Below are 26274 nucleotides of genomic sequence, written 5' to 3'. Positions count from 1 at the left end.
AGAGTGAGAGAGAAAGAGAGACAAAGAGAGACACACAGAGAGAGAGAGACAAAGAGAGAAACAGACAGACAGAGAGAGAGAGAGAGAGAGAGAGAGACTATCTCAACCACTCGGTCAGCAGGAAGCCCTCACATACTTTTTACCAGAAACCAAAACAAGTTCTTCATTTCATCAATTATCATTTCATATTTTCATTCGAGTTAACTGCAGTCAGGAAGAACACTGCTGAAGCCCTTATTTTTTTTATTATTTGTCTAAATGCTTTGTCTAAAGCATAGACCGTAAATATTAAACAGACAACACATGCTCTGTCCATTAATATTTACAGTCTATGGTCTAAGTTTTGGGGTTAGGGTTATAAAGACACAGCATTGTGTAGGTTTGGGTTTTTGTCATTAGAGAATAAGTCACACACACCCTAAATAAAATAAAGAAACATGCAGCTGCAGATGAACTGGAATGAAAACAGAAATTAAATTTTTTGAGTTTGGATCCTCCTTTCTGTTAAATACAATATTTTGTTAGCCTGGGTAAACCCTGACGAACATCCGGCAAATTTGAGATTTTCTCTGCAAGTCAGTCCGACCAAGACCATTTCCAATGTCCCCAAAAACCGAGGCACCAACCACAACCGTTGAGTCGGGCTTGAGAGTGAGAGTGAGTTAACCTGCAACATGTCAGCTGTTTGGACAAGATAACAAGTTTACAATATGCAACTCCTGCATGGAGACAGTAGGGCGTGGAGGGACCACACCAAAAACCCCAAAATCACATTTCTTTTAGTGTGATATTAGATGTGAAAAGAAGGAAATGGTTCTAACGTTGCTCTTTAGATGTGTGTGAATGTCCCACACCAGGAGTCATTTATATAGTTCCATTTTATAGTGATGCATTATCTGGTCAACAACATGTTCTATTAAAGAAAAGATAGAAAATAGATATTGGCGTGTGCTGTAAAGTGGTTAGAAACAATGAAATCGGAATCAGCTAAAATCGGTATCGGCTGGCCTAACTCAAAGAAAATCGGAAATTGGAATCGGCCTAGAAAGTTGTAATCTGTGCATCTCTAATCTTAAGTAAACAATAGTGGGTCAATTAACGAGGTCAAACAGCAGCGAGATGATCCACAAAACAGGACGACTGAACCATCCATCCATCCATCCATCCATTAGGGGTGGGAATCACCAGAGGCCTCACGATACAATATCATCCCGATACTTATGTCACGATACGATATTATTGTGATTTTAAAGATATTGCAATATTCTGCGATATATTACCTTTTTTCCAACTTCAGAGTTTTCCCAATTTCAAATGATGTCCCGAAAGGACAATTTTTTCAACATCTGTTTTATCTAAAATACACATTTCTCTGTTTGTTCATCTCACATCAGTTTTATTGGTGCAAAATGGGATAGTCAAGCAGACAGACTGACCAACACATGGATCATAAAAGATCGATACTTGGCGTCTGTGTATCGATACCGTATTGCCACGAAAAATATCGCGATACTATGCTGTATAGATTTTTTCCCCCACCCCTACCATCCATCCATCCATCCATCCATCCACCCACCCCTACAATCAATCCATCCATCCATCCATCCATCCACCCCTACCATCCATCCATCCATCCACCCCTACAATCAATCCATCCATCCACCCCTACCATCCATCTATCCCATCCATCCACCCCTACCATCCATCCATACATCCACCCCTACCATCCATCCATACATCCACCCCTACCATCCACCCCTACCATCCACCCATCCACCCATCCATCCATCCACCCCTACAATCAATCCATCCATCCACCCCTACCATCCATCTATCCCATCCATCCATCCATCCATCCATCCATCCATCCACCCCTACCATCCACCCATCCATCTATCCCATCCATCCATCCATCCATCCATCCCTACCATCCATCTATCCATCCCTACCATCCATCCCATCCATCCCTACCATCCATCTATCCCATCATCCCTACCATCCATCCATCCATCCACCCCTACCATCCATCCACCCCTACCATCCATCCATCCATCCATCCATCCATACCATCCATCCACCCCTACCATCCATTCATCCCATCCATCCATACCATCCATCCATCCACCCCTACCATCCATCCATCCATCCATATCATACATCCATCCCATCCATCCATCCATCCATCCATCCATCCATCCACCCCTACCATCCATTCATCCCATCCATCCATACCATCCATCCACCCCTACCATCCATCCATTCATCCCTACCATCCATCCATCCATCCATCCATATCATCCATCCATCCCATCCCATCCCATCCATCCATCCATCCATCCATCCACCCCTACCATCCATTCATCCCATCCACCCCTACCATCCATCCATTCATCCCTACCATCCATCCATCCATCCATCCATATCATCCATCCATCCCATCCCATCCCATCCATCCATCCATCCATCCATTCATCCCTACCATCCATCCATCCCATCCATACCATCCATCCACCCACCCCTACGTCCATCCATCCATGCCATCCATACCATCCATCCACCCACCCCTACGTCCATCCATCCATCCCATCCATCCATCCATCCATCCATCCATCCATACCATCTCAGAAGTTACCACGAAGAAATTCAGTCAGCGAATAAACACGATCGGGCCCGGGGTGATTTCTCTTCACCCTGTGATGATTAACCCCCCCCTATCTGCCATCCAGAGCCTTGTCCCGGGCGATGACCGACTCGTTGAACTTTATCATCAGCGTGGTGCCTTTGTGCCAGTGGGCGGTGACTTTGGCGGGGAAGCCGCTGTGCGTGAGGATGGCCTCCATGATGCCGCCGGTGAAAGCGGCGCAGTTCAAGCTGCTGTTCTCCTTGGGCACCGAGATGTAGGCGTTGATGAGCGGCTCCTTTTCTATGATGTAGTAGGTCTTGTCGTCGTCGTTGGCCTGCTCCAGCTTGTCTGCCTCCTTCCCAAACAAAGACTTCCACACGTTAACCTAAAAAAAGGGAAATAAAAACGTTAAAGACGTAGAAAGTTACTCAACTCTTGCAGGCCGGCTACGTTGCACGCATAACCTACAGGGAGCAGATGCTATAACCTACAGGGAGCAGATGCTATAACCTACAGGGAGCAGATGCTATAACCTACAGGGAGCAGATGCTATAACCTACAGGAGCAGATGCTATAACCTACAGGGAGCAGATGCTATAACCTACAGGGAGCAGATGCTATAACCTACAGGGAGCAGATGCTATAACCTACAGGGAGCAGATGCTATAACCTACAGGGGCAGATGCTATAACCTACAGGGAGCAGATGCTATAACCTACAGGGAGCAGATGCTATAACCTACAGGGAGCAGATGCTATAACCTACAGGGAGCAGATGCTATAACCTACAGGGAGCAGATGCTATAACCTACAGGGAGCAGATGCTATAACCTACAGGGAGCAGATGCTATAACCTACAGGGAGCAGATGCTATAACCTACAGGGAGCAGATGCTATAACCTACAGGGAGCAGATGCTATAACCTACAGGGAGCAGATGCTATAACCTACAGGGAGCAGATGCTATAACTACAGGAGCAGATGCTATAACGGAGCAGATGCTATAACCTACAGGGAGCAGATGCTATAACCTACAGGGAGCAGATGCTATAACCTACAGGGAGCAGATGCTATAACCTACAGGAGCAGATGCTATAACCTACAGGGAGCAGATGCTATAACCTATAACCTAACAGGGGAGCAGATGCTGTAACCTACAGGGAGCAGATGCTATAACCTACAGGGAGCAGATGCTATAACCGGAGCAGATGGGGGGCAGATGCTATAACCTACAGGGGAGCAGATGCTATAACCTACAGGGAGCAGATGCTATAACCTACAGGGAGCAGATGCTATAACCTACAGGGAGCAGATGCTGTAACCTACAGGGAGCAGATGCTATAACCTACAGGGAGCAGATGCTATAACCTACAGGGAGCAGATGCTATAACCTACAGGGAGCAGATGCTATAACCTACAGGGAGCAGATGCTATAACCTACAGGGAGCAGATGCTATAACCTACAGGGAGCAGATGCTATAACCTACAGGGAGCAGATGCTATAACCTACAGGGAGCAGATGCTATAACCTACAGGGGAGCAGATGCTATAACCTACAGGGAGCAGATGCTATAACCTACAGGGAGCAGATGCACAGGGAGCACATGCTATAACCTACAGGGAGCAGATGCTATAACCTACAGGGAGCAGATGCTATAACCTACAGGGAGCAGATTCTATAACCTACACGGAGCAGATGCTATAACCTACAGGGAGCAGATTCTATAACCTACAGGGAGCAGATGCTATAACCTACAGGGAGCAGATGCTATAACCTACAGGGAGCAGATGCTATAACCTACAGGGAGCAGATGCTATAACCTACAGGGAGCAGATGCTATAACCTACAGGGAGCAGATGCTATAACCTACAGGGAGCAGATGCTATAACCTACACGGAGCAGATGCTATAACCTACAGGGAGCAGATGCTGTAACCTACAGGGAGCAGATGCTATAACCTACACGGAGCAGATGCTATAACCTATAGGGGGCAGATGCTATAACCTACAGGGAGCAGATGCTATAACCTACAGGGAGCAGATGCTATAACCTACAGGGAGCAGATGCTATAACCTACAGGGAGCAGATGCTGTAACCTACAGGGAGCAGATGCTGTAACCTGCAGGGAGCAGATGCTATAACCTACAGGGAGCAGATGCTATAACCTACAGGGATCAGATGCTATAACCTACAGGGAGCAGATGCTATAACCTACACGGAGCAGATGCTATAACCTACAGGGAGCAGATGCTATAACCTACACGGAGCAGATGCTATAACCTACAGGGAGCACATGCTATAACCTACAGGGAGCAGATGCTATAACCTACAGGGAGCAGATGCTATAACCTACACGGAGCAGATGCTATAACCTACACGGAGCAGATGCTATAACCTACAGGGAGCAGATGCTGTAACCTACAGGGAGCAGATGCTATAACCTACACGGAGCAGATGCTATAACCTATAGGGGGCAGATGCTATAACCTACAGGGAGCAGATGCTATAACCTACAGGGAGCAGATGCTATAACCTACAGGGAGCAGATGCTATAACCTACAGGGAGCAGATGCTGTAACCTACAGGGAGCAGATGCTATAACCTACAGGGAGCAGATGCTATAACCTACACGGAGCAGATGCTATAACCTACAGGGAGCAGATGCTATAACCTACAGGGAGCAGATGCTATAACCTACAGGGAGCAGATGCTATAACCTACAGGGAGCAGATTCTATAACCTACAGGGAGCAGATTCTATAACCTACAGGGAGCAGATGCTATAACCTACACGGAGCAGATGCTATAACCTACAGGGAGCAGATGCTATAACCTACAGGGAGCAGATTCTATAACCTACAGGGAGCAGATGCTATAACCTACAGGGAGCAGATGCTATAACCTACAGGGAGCAGATGCTATAACCTACACGGAGCAGATGCTATAACCTACAGGGAGCAGATGCTATAATCTACAGGGAGCAGATGCTATAACCTACAGGGAGCAGATGCTATAACCTACAGGGAGCAGATGCTATAACCTACACGGAGCAGATGCTATAACCTACAGGGGGCAGATGCTATAACCTACAGGGAGCAGATGCTATAACCTACAGGGAGCAGATGCTATAACCTACAGGGAGCAGATGCTGTAACCTACAGGGAGCAGATGCTGTAACCTACAGGGAGCAGATGCTATAACCTACAGGGAGCAGATGCTATAACCTACAGGGAGCAGATGCTATAACCTACAGGGAGCAGATGCTACTTAATAACTAATCAGGGAGGCAGATTTAACTCCTAATAAGACTGTAGAGACATGTCTATAGGTAGTAGTATACAGCACTATGTTTAACTCCTAATAAGACTGCACAACATGTCTATAGGTAACAGTATACAGCACTATGTTTAACTCCTAATAAGACTGTAGAGACATGTCTATAGGTAGTAGTATACAGCACTATGTTTAACTCCTAATAAGACTGTAGAGACATGTCTATAGGTAGCAGTATACAGCACTATGTTTAACTCCTAATAAGACTGTAGAGACATGTCTATAGGTAGCAGTATACAGCACTATGTTTAACTCCTAATAAGACTGTAGAGACATGTCTATAGGTAGCAGTATACAGCACTATGTTTAACTCCTAATAAGACTGTAGAGACATGTCTATAGGTAGCAGTATACAGCACTATGTTTAACTCCTAATAAGACTGTAGAGACATGTCTATAGGTAGCAGTATACAGCACTATGTTTAACTCCTAATAAGACTGTAGAGACATGCCTCGACTTGACGAGTCGTATATATACGACCTCAGGGTAGGGCTGGGCGATATTCTTATTCTTTTATTCTTATTCTTTATTTATAAAAAGGACAACACACATTAATCAACATTTCTGTAAATGTGCCAGTGTTAGCCAGCCAGCTAATTTTCAACTGCAGTCCTTTTGGCCAGAATGATTTTAGACCAGAGCAAAACGAAGAAGCAAGACATCAGTACAGGTTAAATTATACAGACAGAAGTCAACAAGACACAACACAGACAGCTAGAGCATCAGAGAAGCTATCCCTGTTTGCCAAGCAGAGCCACAAGAAGCAGCAAAGCACCAGCATATCTAAACATCAAACAGCATTCACATTCAGTACAAGATATTATACAAGCATCGAAACACGGCCAAGCAACATAGGCCACAAGCCATCTTCTAACAGCGTTCAACCATGCAAAACAGTAACAAGCCATAACAAAAAGATAAAATAAGTTACATCACTCATAAGGGATGTGTTAATATAGGACAGGTTAATATGATGGTAAAAATATTTAAAATACAAATTTGTTATTCATACATATTCAAGCAACGCAAAGCGAGCTAAGTTTAATACCTAGCAAAATATCGAAACATTAATCATATTAGCAGAAGGTTTGCAATACTAACAACATTAATATAAGAAATACTAAGCGACTAAAAATGTTCACAAGTCTGACTATCCAAGAGCCAGGTCTTGAGACTTTGTGTAAAATTATGGTAGGTGGTGCAGTTTCTTATTTAATTTGGTAGAGTGTTCCACCTATTAGAAGCTCGAACAGAAAAGCACGATTGACTAAAGGAACTGGACCTGTAAGGGGTTACACTGTCCCCTCTCAGAACAGACCGAATGGTTCTATTCTTAGAGTTTTTTTGTTTAATAAAAGAATTGAGTGATGGTGGAGCTTTACTATTTAGGATCTTGAACATTAGACAGATGTCATTATATTTAATTAGATTTTCCCAACTAAGGATGTCATATTTGTTAAGAATTTTACAATAATGATAAGTATTTTGTTTTCTGTCTAGCACTTTGAGGGCCTGTTTATACAGAGAAAGAACAGGCTTAAGGGTTGTATCGTTCGCTTGCGTCCAGCTTGTCATAAAATATAGTAAATGAGGAATAATCATTGAATTCAGATATAATGTTGCTGCTGAAGTTGTTAGGCAGCTTCTTATATACCTAAAATTGGCCATATTGTATCTAGTTATTCCAATAACTTTTTCACTTGTTTTTTGAAAGACAAGTTGGAATCAAGGACGATACCAAGATATTTAACATGAGAGACAACTTGAATATTCTCACCAGACACAAACTTTGTGCTCACAATCTGAAACGGAGTGTGTCTTTGAAAAAAACACACAAACAGTTTTCGACAGATTTAAACACAGGTGAGAATTTTCAAGCCATGTAGTGACATTTTCCATTGTTGAATTAAGTTTAAGAATTGCTTCTTTTTTGGTTTTTGCATGGACGTATATTATAGTGTCATCCGCATACATCTGAGCTTCACACCCTATACAAATTGATGGCAAGTCATTTACGTATAGGCTAAACAAAAGAGGTCCTAAAATTGAACCCTGGGGCACACCCATCTCATTAATCATAAAGGGTGATGTTTCATTACCCACTCTTACCCACCCTATCTGCAAGATAAGACTTTATCCAGTTTATCACGTTTGATGAAAAATTTAAATTTGCTAATCTAGAAATTTGTATTTGATGATTCACAGTATCAAATGCCTTTTTAAAATCCAGGAATATAGCCCCGACAACACCTCCTTTATCTAGTTTAAGTTTGATATTCTCCAGGAGGAAGCAATTTGCAGTCTCAGTGGAATAATTTACTCTAAAGCCAAATTGCATTGGATGCAGTGTGTAAGGACTAGTGTTGAGATGAGTGGTCATTTGTTCAACAACACATTTCTCGGCAATTTTTGAAACAACTGGCAAAATGCTAATAGGTCTGTAGTTGCTCACATCAGATGGGTCTCCTGTTTTATAGACTGTGTTTATGTACCGAAAGTCATATCCCGATATATTTTGGCTTAATATCGATATACGATATATATCCCAATATTTTTTCCGCAAAGTGAGAGCAAATGTTCAGTCAAAGTCAAAGCCAAATATGACATGTCACATGTAGTTTCATAGAAACCGGCTATTTCAGTGAACAGTTGCAAAATCAAATGAATAAATAATAAACAGGTTTCTTCACCTGGTTCAATGCTCAGCTGTTCAAATAACAATAAAATGTAAACATAAAATCTGATTAACCCTTGTGTTGTCTTCCCGTCAACCTTTGATGTTTTTGACGCCTTTTTTTCCGTTTATTTTAGTTTTTTTCCAACGTTTTAAATTGTTAAATTTTTCTTCTACACATTTTCAGCGCTTATTTCTACGTCCCATATTTTCTAATATAGGGCTGAGCGATATAGAGAAAATCAGATATCACGATATTCTTGACCAAATACCTCGATCGATATTGCGGCGATATATTCTAGAGTTGACAGTTGGTGCTCTCGCAAAATGTCTTCACACTTAGATTTTAGATAAATAATCATTAATAATAGAACAGCTGGAACAGTCTGGGAAGTTCAGAAAAGTACATTCACATTCACTTCACTGTAATGCAGCCTTTAAAACCAGGAAAAGGGGCGCGCTTTTTGCAACTTCCGGTTCGTAACTCCGGAAAACAACTCGTAGATCGACTTCGGTGGACAAAAAGAACGCACCAATAGAGTGCGGATCGGGCCACATTTTTCTGTCCGAGCCCAGCCCGTATCCGACACAGTTAAAATCTAATTTCTCATACTACACTGTGTTCCAAATTATTATGCAAAGGATATTTTACACTGATTTTTAGTCGATGCACATTATATAATCTACTGTATTGTGTCAACAGTTAACTTCATGTAATATTGCATGTGGAGTTTTTCTTTTGCAGGGTGCAAATGTTCCACCAGAACCAGTTCCTTCCTGAGACTATTTAGCAGAACCACCGTCGCTGGCCCAAGATTTAAAGGTTTAAAGAAATGCAAACAACTAGGGCTGCCACCTCTTAGTCGATTAGTCGACTAATCAGTCGTTTTGGTCTTAGTCGACTAAGATTTCTTTAGTCGATTAGTCATTTTTTTATGCTTAATTACTAATTTCCAAGAAACTTCTGAGCACATTTATGGTAAACACAAGATTTAAAGTGGTGCTTTTGCAGGATTAATTGTGGAGAAACTCAGTTTTACAGATGGTTAATTAACTACATTTATATTGTGCTTTTCTAGTCTTAAACCTCACAGCTCTGTCGATTAAATCAACTTAATCGATTAGTCGTCGAAATACTGTAAGTTTTAGTCGACTAAGAAGTTCTTTAGTCGAGGACAGCCCTACTAACAACCCAGAGCTTTTTTTTCTCCCATCCCAGAATGCATCGGTGGTGTAGCCAGACCTTCCTCTGCAGCGCTGTGGAGAGAAAACACCATCAGCGGTGTTTAACACTTGCTTACCTTGATGAAGAGCAGCATGTTGAGCACTTTGGTCTCCCTCTTGCCATTCTTCTCCCTCAGCACTAGCACGTCCAGCATGCTGGCGCCCACGCTCTGGCCCATGTCCGCCAGGCGGGTCTGCAGCTCCGACACCGAGTACACGCGACTCTGACAGTACTGGACCATCTCGGAGAACAGGAGGGCGAAGGCGCTCACGCTGACCTCGGTCTTGGGTCGGGTCAGCGGGCGCTCCAAGATGTTGGATTTCCCTCGAGTGAAGCGCGTGTCCATTTTCTGTCGGAGGAGTAAACAGTCCGCAGCACTGGTTAGTAACTTCTAACTTCTGATAACTAGGTAGTCTAGTTGGGAAGCTTTCTGTCGAGTATGGACCCTTTATCACAGCAGACATGTTGACTTGTCATAGTAGGAAAAGCACAGCTGAGACTGATAACCTTAACGATGGCTCAGTTCCATCAAGTGTCCCAGTAAGATATTTCAGTGAGTCAGCATGAACAATACCAGGACCTCTAAGTGGAATCCATCAGTAAAGTGGAATGCAGCCATCATTAATGGTTTAATACCAGGGTCTCTCCTAAGTGGAATGCAGCCATCATTAATGGTTTAATACCAGGGTCAGCCATCATTAATGGTTTAATACCAGGGTGGAATGCAGCCATCATTAATGGTTTAATACCAGGACCTCTCCTAAGTGGAATGCAGCCATCATTAATGGTTTAATACCAGGGTCTCTCCTAAGTGGAATGCAGCCATCATTAATGGTTTAATACCAGGGTCTCTCCTAAGTGGAATGCAGCCATCATTAATGGTTTAATACCAGGGTCTCTCCTAAGTGGAATGTAGCCATCATTAATGGTTTAATACCAGGACCCTCCTAAGTGGAATGCAGCCATCAGTAATGGTTTAATACCAGGACCTCTCCTAAGTGGAATGCAGCCATCAGTAATGGTTTAATACCAGGACCTCTCCTAAGTGGAATGCAGCCATCAGTAATGGTTTAATACCAGGGTCTCTCCTAAGTGGAATGTAGCCATCATTAATGGTTTAATACCAGGACCTCTCCTAAGTGGAATGCAGCCATCAGTAATGGTTTAATACCAGGGTCTCTCATAAGTGGAATGCAGCCATCAGTAATGGTTTAATACCAGGGTCTCTCCTAAGTGGAATGCAGCCATCAGTAATGGGTTTTAATACACCTGTGCTTTCTCTACTATGACATGTCAACATGTCTGCTGTGAAAAAGGTCTATTTTGATGGAATTTAAAAATGGATCTCCAGTAGGGCTGTCCTTGTTTAAAAGAAATTCTTAGGCTTGCTTCACACTGGCTGCGTGGTGCTTTCTATGTCTTTACCCACCAGAAAGGGGTCTGACTGCTGCTGCTAGCCTTGTCTGGACACATGGATGTTTCCCATAAACATAAATCTCTACTGATCTGATTACAGCAAAGACAACGTCGGCAGTATTGACGGCAGAATAGGCTCCAGAATATTTTGTTCTGGATTGACAGGTGCAATATTTCAAAATAAATAAGGTTTTTAAATTACATTTATACATCTGCATTTATGTCAAAACCTTGAGACTTTGAAACATCAACGTGTCATTTATTAATATGCATTTGTGTCTAAATGACATATAGACATGGCACAGCCATTGTGAAGCCGGCCTTAGTCGACTAAGACTCGTACAATTGGTGGTGATGGCGCAGTGGATAGGACATGTGCCTTTGGTGTGGGAGATCTGGGTTCAATTCCCATTGCGATACATCAACCAATGTGTCCCTGAACAAGGCACTTAACCCCTAGTTGCTCCAGAGATGTGCAGCCTCTGACATATATAGCAATTGTAAGTCGCTTTGGATAAAAGTGTCAGCTAAATGACATGTAATTCCACAACTCCCCAATCGATTAGTTGATTCAATCAACAGATCCGTAAAAACCTAATTATGCAAAAGCCCCACTATTGTTTAACAGAATGGGACTGTATAGTAGTAAATACAAACATACATTTACCATTCAACTATTTATTCGCTTTACATATATTTATTTATGGTTTGTTTATCTTTAGTGTCTAACCCTATGAAATATTACAATAAAATACGTAAAAAGACGCTAAAAAATATGTACAATATAACGGTTTGAGAAAAGGAAAAGGCTGTATAGTTTTGTGCAAACATTAATCAGGGGGTGTACAAAAGCTCACTGTCTTACCGACTGTTCTCCCTATGAATGGATGGATGAATTAATGCATATTTATAACTGAATGTATGGATATTTATGAATGGATAAATTAATGCTCATTCATGACTAAAAGCATGGATGCTTCTGAAAGTAGGAATGAGTGTCTAATGCATGTATGGGAGAATACAAGAATGTAGATTTTCGCATTTATACAAATTACACTGACTGTATAAGCTCATACAGGTTTCTTCCTCTGACTTTAACAATGCACGAGGTCTACTAAACTAAAGTTAAAGTTAAAGCGAGCTTCTCCTTCTCCTGATGCCCAGTTTAAACCTTTCAATCGCAACAAACAGCTGATCACCGCTAGCCGTTAGCTGTTAGCTAGCTAGCTAGTAAAACATCATAGCTGGTACTTCCTGTTGCGATAAGCGCGCGCGAGCGCTTCCAGCAGTGGAAACACACACGTTTTAAAAACACACTTGTATATAACGTTACTTATTTCTTTGTAGATAAACGAACCTTGTTAGAGAATATATGAGCGACTGTCCACTTGTTATTCTTGTCGTTACTCCTTAACGTCTCCTCTTCTGTAGTTTTTATTGACGGACTACAAACCAACGTTCAGGGACAATGCGCCACCTGCTGTACCGGAGGCGAACTTGCGTTTCATAGGATGACGAAGGCATGTCCCGCCCTACTCTGCCTTACTCTGCCTCTGATTGGCCAATCTCACTCCTCATGCCTAAACCTGATTTGATAACCAAGAAAGCCTCAGAGCACACTTGTTTCTAAATTGTCTGCAAAATAATCTGATTTACAGATCAATATATATAATTTAAATAAATATATATATAAATGAATAATATATATATATATATATAAATGAATAATATATATATATATATATATATATAATTATATTTTGTGAATGCTTTATTGATTGTTAAGATTTATAAAGAATATGTTTAGGTAATTTGGGAGGTTTTGGGACTGATTGATTGGATTGCTGTGGACCAAGTACACACGGAGATACACTGGTAAGAGCCAATGAGGTTTAACCATGTATCAGCTCGTTACTGTATCGTGTCAACAGTTAACTTCATGTAATATTGTATGTGGTGTTTTCTTTTGCTGGGTGCAAATTTTGGTGGAAGTTTTTCTTGAAGCAACAGGGTTTAGTGATATTCATGATAAAATCAAAAAACGAAAAAACGACTGTTTGAGAATTAAACCAAAGTTTGGTCTTTGAGTATTTATTTATATTTGCAAATGGAGAAACAGTTTCAAAGGTACACGCAGCACAACTGAAAATGTCTTTCTAACCTAAAGTCTAAACATCCAAACATCATATAGTGAAGAAACTCCGTTAAGCCACCCCTCTAAATGTATCTCTTAGCATGGCCATAGTTGAAGAGAGGACATCATTAACAGTCAAACCATTGTCTCACCTTCCCCTCTGCTCTCTGTTCCTAACATTAGCCTAAACAACAGTTTATCTCAGGAGGCAGAAAGAGACACCGTTTATGGCCTTCTTCACTTTGTCTGCTAAAAGTTAAACAAATGAGAAATTGGAGTTTCTTAAAAATAAAACTACTAGGGTTAGGGTTCATGGCTGCAGCTGTCCCTCTCTGGTCTTTAAGAGTCAAAGAGGAAGGAACAGGATTTAGTGGAGGTTTAAAACAATCTTTAAACAAATGGTGAAAATCATTAATCATTAACGGTTAAAATAAAATTTGCCACCACAAAATGTGCCACCAAAACAAGTTCCTTCCCGAGACTGTATAGCAGAGCCACCGTCCCTGCGTCCGGAGCTTAGCGCCAACCAAGACGACTGTGATTGGTTTAAAGAAATGCAAACAACCCAGAGTGTTTGTTTCTCTTATCCCAGAATGCATTTGTGGTGTAGCCAGACCTTCCTCCCCACTGTGGACATAGAGCTGACCATGACAGTTAGTGGTTGTTAGAGATGCAAGTTGTTATTTGCATCCCACACCTTCTGCAATGTATTTTCCACTTCACCCGTATAGACTACATTCATTTCCTGTTCTGCCTGTTCTTGTCATCAGATCACTGCTGTAAGCACGTATCTGTGTCTCTTTGCTCTCAGCTGATTGTGCACCTCTTAAAAAAATCTGAGTGCACATATATTTCTGTCACTGCTACCCAGAAAACACACGTGATTCACGCTTCGGGAACTTCCTCAGTTTTCTGAATATCAATGAGAACATGCATGCGTTGCCTCAGAGAGGACTGCCAGTGATTTGTACAGGCATGTAATAATTTGGCTTACTTTAACTCCCAGGAGGTGCATTTCCCAAGCACCTGCCACATTTAGGACAACAAGCTGACTGAGATTCATTACAGAAGTTGTGAATTTCTCGAAAATGCCCTGTGTCCGGTGAGGACAAGCCACAAACAAACTGACCACACAACGCAGGTGGCAGTTTCCCACATTGCTCAGCCGGGCCACGCCAACGACAAATTGAACGCAAGCGTATCTACAGTGTGTCTACAAGTGTTGCATAACCACCCACTTACTCTGCATGTGAACTGGTATAAATCAGGGAGAAGCAACCACACGGTAGCACACATTTGGAGAGTTTGGAGCTGAAGGTTTTCACGGCTCAGGATGGAAAGAGGAGGCTGGAAACGTACGCTGGCTCTGGTTATGGTGTTGGTCGGCACGTATGCAGAAGGTAATGACATTTGTTTTTTTGTCTTTACCAGTTTTGCTAGATGCATTGAATCAGTGGTGTAGTCTAATGTATTGTAGTGGGTATACTGTGTACTGTATATGTATGGACCTAATATATGGGCCAGAATGGGCCTTTTGGGGCTTTTCATAATTGGGGGTCTGGGTGTTCTGAGTTTTCAGCATCAACAACTTAATTTCTTGCACTCTGACACACTTTTATGCACCATTTTAAGGTGGAGATAGCTTTATTTAGCCTATGTGAAGAAGAAAAACACAGATGTCAATTCAAAATATATCAAAATTATAATGCAAAGTATGTTGTTGCGTGTCATTGGGCATTTTTAAGTGGGCATATGGAAATCCTGGAGCTTTCTTAGTGGCTATACTGCGTATACCTGCGTATCACATAGACTACACCACTGCATTGAATGTATTTCCAGTAAATGTGTTCAGCTTTTTTTTGGAGTGACAGCAACTGTATTGACTTCAGTACATTTATGGTTCTTGACCAATGTTGGGCAAGTTACTTCCAAAATGTAATACATTATAGATTACTAGTTACTGTCATTTGAGAGTAATTAGTTATATTACAATATTACTGTCTCTGCATTGTAATGCGTTACACTACTTTTGCATTACTTTTGAGTTACTTTCACCAAAATATAAGTGGAAGTTTGACTTGGCAGCTAGCTTGTGAATTTCACCACTGGATCCACTTTAATACATCACAGATTATTCATAATATTTTGTATAATTAATATGAATATGCAAAGTGACTAAAGCTATAAAAAATAGATAAGTAAAACGTACAATAGGCAAGTAGGAGAAAATGAAAATACTCAATTAAAAGTACCATACAGTTGTATTGAAGTACAGCATTGTTGTAAAATGTTTGTTTAAAGCACTTTGAACAAGAAATTCATGTTGTTTAGTTTAAAACAGTCTAAAGGAAATTGTCAATTATAGTGTGATTAAAACTCACTATTTACATTATTTACAGTACTTGATATACAGCTGATAAGTGAAAAGGTACACAACCTTATTTGTTCAACAGTAATTTAGTTTTACTGCGAATCGTCACAGGAAGTGCTTTTATTTTGAAGTAGCCTACCCGGAAGTTGTCTGTTGTGTACCTTGTGTACTCTTGCTAGCTTACTGAGATGTAACTGTTATGCATGTTGTTGATGCAACAAATCCTGTCTATGTATGCATCATGTCCGTCAAGCTAAGTTGCTCACTTTCTTGTTTGTAAAACTGCATCTGTAATAATTATTACCGTTCATGACAGAAACATATTGAACAGTAAATGGTCACAGTAAAAGACAAGCGTTTTTGGTCCCCAAGCCATTCCACTACAGAGTTACTCTCCACGGCTGATAAACTGCAATGATTTACGTGTAAGCAAGCCTAAACATTAGTTCCCGACATGTTTAAATCTGCCAGACCTTCCTTGCAGTGCTGTGGAGGAAGGTCTGTCAATGCGAGACTATAGCGACAGTGGAACCTCTTGAAAAGCATCGGCATTAGAGGCACAATGTATATATTTACAAAAAAGTATAGCCCCCAGTATTAAAACTGAAAAAACAGGATTAGAACCACGAGTTTAAATTGTCCATATTATTCTCATTTTCAGGTTCATTATTGTATATTAAGGTTGTACCAGAATAGGTTTACATGGTTTAATTTTCAAAAAACACCATATTTTTGTTGTACTGCACATTGCTGCAGCTCCTCTTTTCACCCTGTGTTCAGGTCTCTGTTTTAGCTACAGAGTGAGATATCTCAACTTCTTTAACATCTTTGTTGGGAGTTGCACATGCTCAGTAGCTAGGTAAGACTACATACTCAGTAGCTAGGTAAGACTACATACTCAGTAGCTAGGTAAGACTACATGCTCAGTGGCTAGGTAAGACTACATGCTCAGTAGCTAGGTAAGGACTACATGCTCAGTAGCTAGGTAAGACTACATGCTCAGTAGCTAGGTAAGACTACATGCTCAGTAGCTAGGTAAGGACTACACAGTAGCATACATGCTCAGTAGCTAGGTAAGGACTACATGCTCAGTAGCTAGGTAAGACTACACAGTAGCTCAGTAGCTAGGTAAGGACTACATGCTCAGTAGCTAGGTAAGGACTACATGTTCAGTAGCTAGGTAAGGACTACATGCTCAGTAGCTAGGTAAGACTACATGCTCAGTAGCTAGGTAAGACTACATACTCAGTAGCTAGGTAAGGACTACATGCTCAGTAGCTAGGTAAGACTACATGCTCAGTAGCTAGGTAAGGACTACATGCTCAGTAGCTAGGTAAGGACTACATGCTCAGTAGCTAGGTAAGACTACATACTCAGTAGCTAGGTAAGGACTACATGCTCAGTAGCTAGGTAAGACTACATACTCAGTAGCTAGGTAAGGACTACATGCTCAGTAGCTAGGTAAGGACTACATGCTCAGTAGCTAGGTAAGGACTACATGCTCAGTAGCTAGGTAAGACTACATACTCAGTAGCTAGGTAAGGACTACATGCTCAGTAGCTAGGTAAGGACTACATGAGCTAGCTAGCTGTTTCTCTAACTTCAGTCAGTACAAGGCAGGATTAACTGGAAGACTTCTTCTAAATGAGGGTGCGCTTCCAATTTAGCGTGGAATACCTGCAGAACAGGGACATGGAAGTAGTTCTTTTGGAGATTAGGGTGAACTAGTGAGTGTTGTAGCAGTGTTTTGCCATTGAGAACGAGCTAGCATGCTAACGGTTAGCGAGCTCGTTTCGGCTAGTGACGTAAAAAGCCGTGCAGATGTTGACCAGCTCACCATGAAACTGAAGGCAGGACACATTCAGAAACCAGATCTCACTCAGAACACTATGGATGGGTTTTTTTTACAAGTCTGTATGTGTGTGGAAGCACCAGAGACACAAAATAACACCCCAAATCACCAGAAAAAAGTGATTTTTTTTTTTTCATAATATGGGCACTTTAAAGTTGTGTAGGGGTGAAGAGAGGACATTTATGTGTTTGTGTGTTCTCGTCTGCAGCTTTATTTTCCCGACACATGGATGACTTCATCGAGGCGGTGAAGCAGGTGGAGGAGGGGTCACCGGGGTCAGAGCCGATCGCCGTGTTAAGAACGCTGCGCCAGTCGGCCGGCCTCGACACGAAGGCGAGCCTCTCTGCTTACATCAGCGAGGCTGTGGCTCACAGAGTGACCGAAAGTTCGGAAGAGGAAGGCGTGGTTCTAACTTCGGACGGCACCACTGTGGCCCTGGCGCCGGTGCTTCTGGGCATCGAGGCGGGCTTGCGCGGCAAGGCTACCGGGCGCGTGCGTACCGGCAGCCTGTACCAGCTCACTCTCGGCAAAGATCTGGAAAGCGCTGCCGTCACCCACCGTCTGGGACCGGACGGCTGCTGGGACAGCATCACTGCTCCACGGGTCTTCACCCTTCTGGTAGGGCTGCAAGATTCTGGAAAAAAAATATATAATCACGATTATTTCAGTCAATATTGAAATCATGATAATTTACCACGATTACTCGTTGACTTCTGGAAAGATCACCTGTGCTTTTCCTACTTTGACATGTCAACATGTCTGCTGTGAAAAAGGTCTATTGTCTTTATTATTATCCAGTCCCTCCAGAAAAACATGATTATGCGATCGCATAATTCAGCAAAATATGCGGGGCTTGTATGATTTCATAATCCCCACATTTTCTTGCAAAAAAGTCCCATAATATATCTGAGCAGAAAGTTGAAATGTTGTTGGGTTTTCACCCTCCTGGTAGGGCTGCTCGATTATGGAAAAAAAATATATAATCACGATTATTTCGGTCAATATTGAAATCACCATAATTTACCACGATTACTCGTTGACTTCTGGGAAGATGTTGCAATTATTGAACTTAAAAAAGAAAAAACAGTGGAAAAAGTTAAATAAATCAACAGTAAAAAGGAAAAAAATATAATCACGATTAGTTCGGTCAATATTGAAATCACGATAATTTACCACGATTACTCGTTGACTTCTGGGAAGATGTTGCAATTATTGAACTTAATAAAATAAAAACAGTGGAAATAGTTAAATAAATCAACAGTAAAAAGGAAAAAAAATATAATCACGATTAGTCGACTAATCGGTCGTTTTGGTCTCAGTCGACTAAGATTTCTTTAGTCCATTAGTCATTTTTTATGCTTATTCATGCTTAATTATTTATTTTAGGAAACTTCTGAGCACATTCATGGTAAACACAAGATTTAAAGTGGTGCTTTTGCAGGATTAATTGTGGAGAAACTCAGTTTTACAGATGGTTAATTAACTACATTTATATTGTGCTTTTCTAGTCAAAGCGCACAGCTCTGTCAATTCAATCAATTAATCGATTAGTCGACAAAATCATATAAGTGTTAGTCGACTAAGAATTTCTTTAGTCCAGGACAGCCCTAATCACGATTAGTTTGGTCAATATTGAAATCACGATAATTTACCACGATTACTCGTGGACTTCTGGGAAGATGTTGTAATTATTGAACTTAAAAAAACAGTGTGGAAAAAGTTAAATCAACAGTTAAAAAAAAAAAGCACATACATCTGTGAAATTTTCCTTTAATACTTTTCCTATTTAAACTTTATTTTTAAATCAGAACACGAGATAAATTAAGAGTTTACTTGCAAAACGTAATGAGCTAAATAATGTTTTTTCTCGATTATTCCTGTTTTTGTGATCATTGGGAGTTGAAAATCATAATCACGATTATGTTTCGGTTAATTGCACAGCCCTACCTCCCGGACAGCCTGCCTCTTCTCACCGCAGCTCAGGTCAACGGCGGCATGGATGGAGTTCTTCTCGGCGTGGAGGTCTCCGCCAAATCCAGACGAGCCACGAAGCTCAGCGGGCTGCTGACCGAGTACTACAGCCGCCAGCTGGGGAGCGAAGGACTGGACGGAGCCCCGAAAATCATCAGCAGGCGCCGCAGGGAGAACTTTAAAGCACTTCTAGTTCCTCAAATGCTGGAGAGACAGCTGGTGAGATTGGTGGAGCTGCATCGGAGACTGAAGGGACGCCCGACAATGGACGCGAAGAAGAAGAAACAGCTGACGCGTGTGGTGAAAGAGAGAATCAAAGAGTTCGTCCGTACGTACATGGGTGAGCACGACACCCAACCACACGGGATGGGAAAGAATTCAATGGTCCTTTTTCACAGCAGACATGTTGACTTGTCATAGTAGGAAAAGCACAGCTGAGACTGATAACCTTAACGATGGCTCAGTTCCATCAAGTGTCCCAGTAAGATATTTCAGTGAGTCAGCATGAACAATACCAGGACCTCTCCTAAGTGGAATGCAGCCATCAGCAATGGTTTAATACCAGGACCTCTCCTAAGTGGAATGCAGCCATCAGCAATGGTTTAATACCAGGACCTCTCCTAAGTGGAATGCAGCCATCAGTAATGGTTTAATACCAGGACCTCTCCTAAGTGGAATGCAGCCATCAGCAATGGTTTAATACCAGGACCTCTCCTAAGTGGAATGCAGCCATCAGTAATGGTTTAATACCAGGACCTCTCCTAAGTGGAATACAGCCATCAGTAATGGTTTAATACCAGGGTCTCTCCTAAGTGGAATACAGCCATCAGTAATGGTTTAATACCAGGGTCTCTCCTAAGTGGAATGCAGCCATCAGTAATGGTTTAATACCAGGGTCTCTCCTAAGTGGAATGCAGCCATCATTAATGGTTTAATACCAGGGTCTCTCCTAAGTGGAATGCAGCCATCAGTAATGGTTTAATACCAGGGTCTCTCCTAAGTGGAATGCAGCCATCAGTAATGGTTTAATACCAGGGTCTCTCCTAAGTGGAATGCAGCCATCAGTAATGGTTTAATACCAGGGTCTCTCCTAAGTGGAATGCAGCCATCAGTAATGGTTTAATACCAGGGTCTCTCCTAAGTGGAATGCAGCCATCATTAATGGTTTAATACCAGGGTCTCTCCTAAGTGGAATGCAGCCATCATTAATGGTTTAATACCAGGGTCTCTCCTAAGTGGAATGTAGCCATCATTAATGGGTTTGAACACACATGTGCTTTTCCTACTTTGACATGTCAACATGTCTGCTGTGAAGAAGGTCTATTGTCTTGATTATTATCCAGTCCCTCCAGAAAAATTCAACGCATAATCAACCTAACTCTGCATATTTATTTTCACTTTCGCCGCATAAATTGCAGATTTCCACGCAAAATATATAGTGCTGTGGAGGAATGTCTGACTACACCACAGATGCATTCTGGGATAAGAGAAAAAAAAACGCTCTGGGATTGTTTGCATTTCTTTAAACCAATCATATTCATCTCGGACTATCTGTCCAATCTGAGTTTTCTGTTGCACGACTAAAACTACTTCTGAAGGTCCACATGTTCCACCAAAACCAGTTCCTTCCTGAGACTATTTAGCAGAGGCACCGTGGCTCCGTCCGCCCTTACGACGATTGTGATTGGTTTAAAGAAATGCCAATAAACCAGAGCATGTTCTTCTTCCATGCATGAATGCTGTGTGGACTAGCCAGACCTTCCTCTGCAGCGTCTGGCATTAGCAAGACTAAACATCATGAATCTGTTTCAGATTGCCCCCCCATCATCCCTCGCTGTATGTGGGGTGCAGAGCCGTACAGAGGGACCCCCACCAACCTGTCCCTCCCTCTCTCCTTCATGTACATCCACCACACCCACACACCGAGCCAGCCCTGTCTCACCTTCCAGCAGTGCTCGGCAGACATGCGCTCCATGCAGCGCTTCCACCAGGAGGACAGAGGCTGGGACGACATCGGATACAGGTACGAGAGATTATGTTGGGGTTCGGGTCGGGCTCGGTCACATCAGCGCGATATGGCATTGGACATTTTAAATTTAAAACAGCTGATTATGTAGGTGTGCGCCTGTGTTGACATTTGTGTGTGCTTTTGTTTATGTGTGTCTGTGTGTGTTCTTGTTTAACTACATTCGTGGGGTCCAAACACCGGGAATACAGTATACTTGTGGGGACAATCCGGACTGCTTTGTGGGTCCAAAATGCTGGACCCCGCAACTTTAAAAGTCTGTTTGAGGGTTAAGACTTAGTTTTAGGATTAGGGATAGAATTAGGTTATGGTTAAGGTTAGGGTTAGGGTTAAGGTTAGGCATTTAGTTGTGATGGTTAAGTTTGGGTTAAAACGCAACACCCAGAATGGGTACTGCGAGGGGCACGGGCACAAGGGGACCACTGGTGTGAATAAAAACACTTTAAAGAACTCCTTAAAAAACCAGGTTCGGTTAAATAAAAATGACAGGGCTGTTAAAAAAAGGGGGGGCGGGGGGTTTGGATATTAAAAGGAGGTTAAAAGAACCACTGGAAACGCAGGACAGCGGGAATTTAAACTTTAAATAAAAGGTCAACTCCACAACAACTCCGGTGTCTCTCCCAGAAGATTTTTAAAAACAAAAAATATAAAAATAAATATTAAAAAAACAGTTGTGTGATAAATAAAATTATAAAAATATAAAAGGAGCCTGGTGTCCCAATATAAAATATAACTATTATAATCTTAAAACCATGTTATTTAAATTAAAAAAATAAATACTGTCTGCGTTACTTGCTCATGAGGTTAAAAATATCCATACATATACCATTCAGGGTTAATAATAAGTGCTATGTTAAAAGTGCTTTAAGAAGTAAAACATAAATAAATAAAAAGTGCCACACAATAAATAATTTAAAATACATCATATAAATAAAAGCAAACTGTTAGTAAAAAATGCATAAAACCAATGGCATGTGTATAATTATGCTAAAATCTTGAGGCAAGTAATTCAAATCGTAATAATAAAACTAAAATAATAATAAATAATAATAATGAATAAAAATTATATATTAGTGACAGACAAAACAATCAAATTCTTAAAATGTAAACAAGACAGAATAAAAGTTATAAAAGGACAAACAAGGCATCTTCAAAATATTTATTAATATAAATAAAATCAAGGAATTGGGTAGGACCTCCTCTGTAGGAATAGATTAAAACCCCTAAAAAGGAAAGAATAGTAAAAAAAAAAAAAGAAAAATTTAAATAAAAGTATTGTAAGAAATAGTTATTAACCATAAAACAATGAAAAGTCATTTAAAATAGAAAAAGATGGAAAAAACAAGGAAAGGAAAAGAAAGGTTGGGTATAATGCGCTACAGAGGAGGTCCAGATAAAACATGGGGAGAGAGACCAGAGCAGTGGGAGGAAATATTTCTAAAAATATCCTGTAAAACTTGGGTTAAAAAGAGAAGTGGATCCATTTTAATATTTTTCATTTGTGATGGTTAAGGTTAGGGTAAGGGTTAAGGTTAGGCATTTAGTTGTGATGGTTAAGGTTAGGGTTAGGGTTAAGGTTAGGGTAAGGGTTACTGACGGGTCCCCACAAAGATAGTGAGACGCACTTTTGTGTGTGTGTGTGTGTGTCTGTGTGTGTGTGTGTCTGTGTGTGTGTTTGTGTGTGCGTGTGCGTGTGCGTGTGCTTGTGTTTGTGTGTGTGCGTGTGTGTCTGTGTGTCTATGTGTGTGTGTGTGTGTGTGTTTGTGCGTGCCAGTGTGTGTTTGTGTTTGTTTGTGTGTTTTTGTGTGTATGTGCATGCCAGTGTTTGTGTGTGCTTGTGTTTGTGTGTGTGTGTGTGTGTGTGTGTGTGTGTGTGTGTGTGTGTGTGTGTGTGTGTGTGTGTGTGTGTGTGTGTGATGTGCTCTACTGTTGACATGTCTGAATGCCTATACAGCTATGTGTCATTAGTATGAGAAATAAATGAGATTTTAACTGTCGGGCTCGGACAGAAAAATGCAGCCCGATCTGCACTCTAGTGTGGACTATACAGACCTTCCTCCGCAGCGCTGTGGAGGTAGTTCACTATAATAACCCTGCCTACAAATGAGCTGAGTCTGTGTATTCCCGAAGTTTCGTGGCGGGCTCTGACGGGAACATCTACGAGGGCCGAGGCTGGCTGCAGCGAGGTGCCCACACGCTGGGACACAACTCCATCGGCTACGGTGTGTCCTTCATCGGGGACTACTCCGCCACGCTGCCCTCCCAGCATGCCATGGGGCTGGTGAGAGATCAGCTGGCGTCCTGCGCCGTCGCCGGCGGCCGGCTGGTGGCCAACTTCACCGTGCATGGGCACCGACAGGTGGTGAACACTTCCTGTCCCGGAGACACTCTCTACAACGAGATCAGAGGTTGGGCACACTATGGGGTACGTACACATCTATCTATCAATCAGGTATACACATCTATCTATCAATCAGGTATACACATCTATCTATCTATCAATCAGGTATACACATCATCTATCTATCAATCAGGTATACACATCTATCTATCAATCAATCAGGTATACACATCTATCTATCAATCAATCAGGTATACACATCTATATATCAATCAGGTATACACATCTATATATCAATCAGGTATACACATCTATCTATCAATCAATCAGGTATACACATCTATCTATCAATCAGGTATACACATCTATCTATCAATCAATCAGGTATACACATCTATATATCAATCAGGTATACACATCTATCTATCAATCAGGTATACACATCTATCAATCAATCAGGTATACACATCTATCTATCAATCAGGTATACACATCTATCTATCAATCAGGTATACACATCTATATATCAATCAGGTATACACATCTATCTATCAATCAGGTATACACATCTATATATCAATCAGGTATACACATCTATATATCAATCAGGTATACATCTATCTATATCAATCAATCATCTATATACAACAGGTATACACATCTATATATCAATCAGGTATACACATCTATCTATCAATCAGGTATACACATCTATCTATCAATCAATCAGGTATACACATCTATATATCAATCAGGTATACACATCTATCTATCAATCAATCAGGTATACACATCTATCAATCAATCAGGTATACACATCTATCTATCAATCAGGTATACACATCTATCTATCAATCAGGTATACACATCTATATATCAATCAGGTATACACATCTATCTATCAATCAGGTATACACATCTATATATCAATCAGGTATACACATCTATCAATCAATCAGGTATACACATCTATATATCAATCAGGTATACACATATACACATCTATCTATCAATCAGGTATACACATCTATCTATCAATCAGGTATACACATCTATCTATCAATCAGGTATACACATCTATCTATCAATCAGGTATACACATCTATCTATCAATCAATCAGGTATACACATCTATCTATCAATCAGGTATACACATCTATCTATCAATCAATCAGGTATACACATCTATCTATCAATCAGGTATACACATCTATCAATCAATCAGGTATACACATCTATCTATCAATCAGGTATACACATCTATCTATCAATCAGGTATACACATCTATATATCAATCAGGAAATCTGTGTGTGTGTCTGTCTGTGTGTGTATGTGTGTGTGTGCTGTGTGTCTCTGTGTGTGTGTGTGTGTGTGTGTGTGTGTGTGTGTGTGTGTGTGTGTGTGTGTGTGTGTGTGTGTGTGTGTGTGTGCTTGTGTGTGTGTGTCTGTTGTGAACCGTTGGGTACCCAATATAATTCTACCCTTTATTATTTTACTGATTATACTGTACTGACTTTACTTTTACACTGATGTATTATTTTGTAAAATATCCTAATACTTCTTCCACCACTGCATCACTGTTTCACTTTTTTTTGTTCAATTTGAATTAATTTTAATCCCCTATTTTTTTAATTCTTTTTAGGAGGTAAAGAAATGAAAACGACCTGCTTGACAAGAGGAAGAGAGCCTTGAATAAACCAGATACACAATCCATATTTGACTCATTCATATGTTCTGATTGTTGCCCTGTTTCCTGTGTTGCATGAAATCTTGTGTGATTCCTGTAAAATGCAGATACTGGAGGGAACGATCACGTTTGATCTCGTTATTCTCATTTTCATTCAAAAATATTACATTTTACAAAATGAAAATGAGGATAGTGGGATTTCTGCAAAGATCTGAAGATATGTATCAAATAAAGATGTTTTCTGTTGTCTGTAGGATAGGATTTGAAGTTTGACACATATTTTGCCTTTAACAAATATTGCCCACTAGTGTGTATTGCGATTTTGATAAAATTGCAATTAATTGAGCAGCCCTACATATCTGAAATGTAGCGGAGTAGAAGTAGAAAGTGGCATGAAAAGACTCCAATAAAGTGGGCTACCTCAACATTTGTCCTTAAAAGGTCCCATGGCATGAAAATGTCACTTTATGAGGTTTTTTTTAACATTAATATGCGTTCCCCCAGCCTGCCTATGGTCCCCCAGTGGCTAGAAATGGTGACAGGTGTAAACCGAGCCCTGGGTATCCTGCTCTGCCTTTGAGAGAATGAAAGCTCAGATGGGCCAATCAGGAATCTTCTCCT

At 41.1% G+C, this 26274-nt stretch overlaps 2 protein-coding genes across 5 annotated transcripts; one reads left to right on the top strand and one right to left on the bottom strand.

The window, feature by feature from the left end:
• Positions 1 to 2583: 2583 nt before the first annotated feature.
• trappc5 (trafficking protein particle complex subunit 5) lies at positions 2584 to 12757 on the bottom strand. The gene is made up of 3 exons (XM_028599852.1): positions 12628 to 12757; positions 9931 to 10203; positions 2584 to 3008 (listed from the first exon to the last, which is right to left on the bottom strand). The coding sequence occupies exons 2-3, from the start codon at positions 10198 to 10200 to the stop codon at positions 2712 to 2714; spliced, it is 567 nt and encodes a 188-aa protein (XP_028455653.1). The 5' UTR covers positions 10201 to 10203; positions 12628 to 12757; the 3' UTR covers positions 2584 to 2711.
• A 1262-nt stretch (positions 12758 to 14019) lies between these two features.
• Positions 14020 to 25679, top strand: pglyrp6 (peptidoglycan recognition protein 6). 4 transcript variants are annotated; one of them, XM_028599720.1, is made up of 6 exons: positions 14020 to 14804; positions 17836 to 18245; positions 19569 to 19926; positions 21411 to 21621; positions 23755 to 24049; positions 25609 to 25679. In XM_028599720.1, exons 1-6 carry the CDS (start codon positions 14738 to 14740, stop codon positions 25621 to 25623), a joined length of 1356 nt encoding a protein of 451 aa, XP_028455521.1. In that variant the 5' UTR covers positions 14020 to 14737; the 3' UTR covers positions 25624 to 25679. The 4 variants fall into 4 exon arrangements, with proteins under 4 accessions (XP_028455521.1, XP_028455520.1, XP_028455523.1 ...); XM_028599719.1 differs by having other exon boundaries at positions 19569 to 19938; XM_028599722.1 differs by lacking the exon at positions 14020 to 14804 and adding an exon at positions 16619 to 16634 and having other exon boundaries at positions 19569 to 19938.
• Positions 25680 to 26274: the final 595 nt, after the last annotated feature.

The sequence above is a fragment of the Perca flavescens genome, chromosome 15 (genome assembly GCF_004354835.1).
Source record: "Perca flavescens isolate YP-PL-M2 chromosome 15, PFLA_1.0, whole genome shotgun sequence".
Lineage (NCBI taxonomy): Eukaryota > Metazoa > Chordata > Actinopteri > Perciformes > Percidae > Perca > Perca flavescens.
The sequence above is the reverse complement of the archived record's forward strand: the minus strand, read 5'-3'. Positions and strand labels throughout refer to the sequence as shown.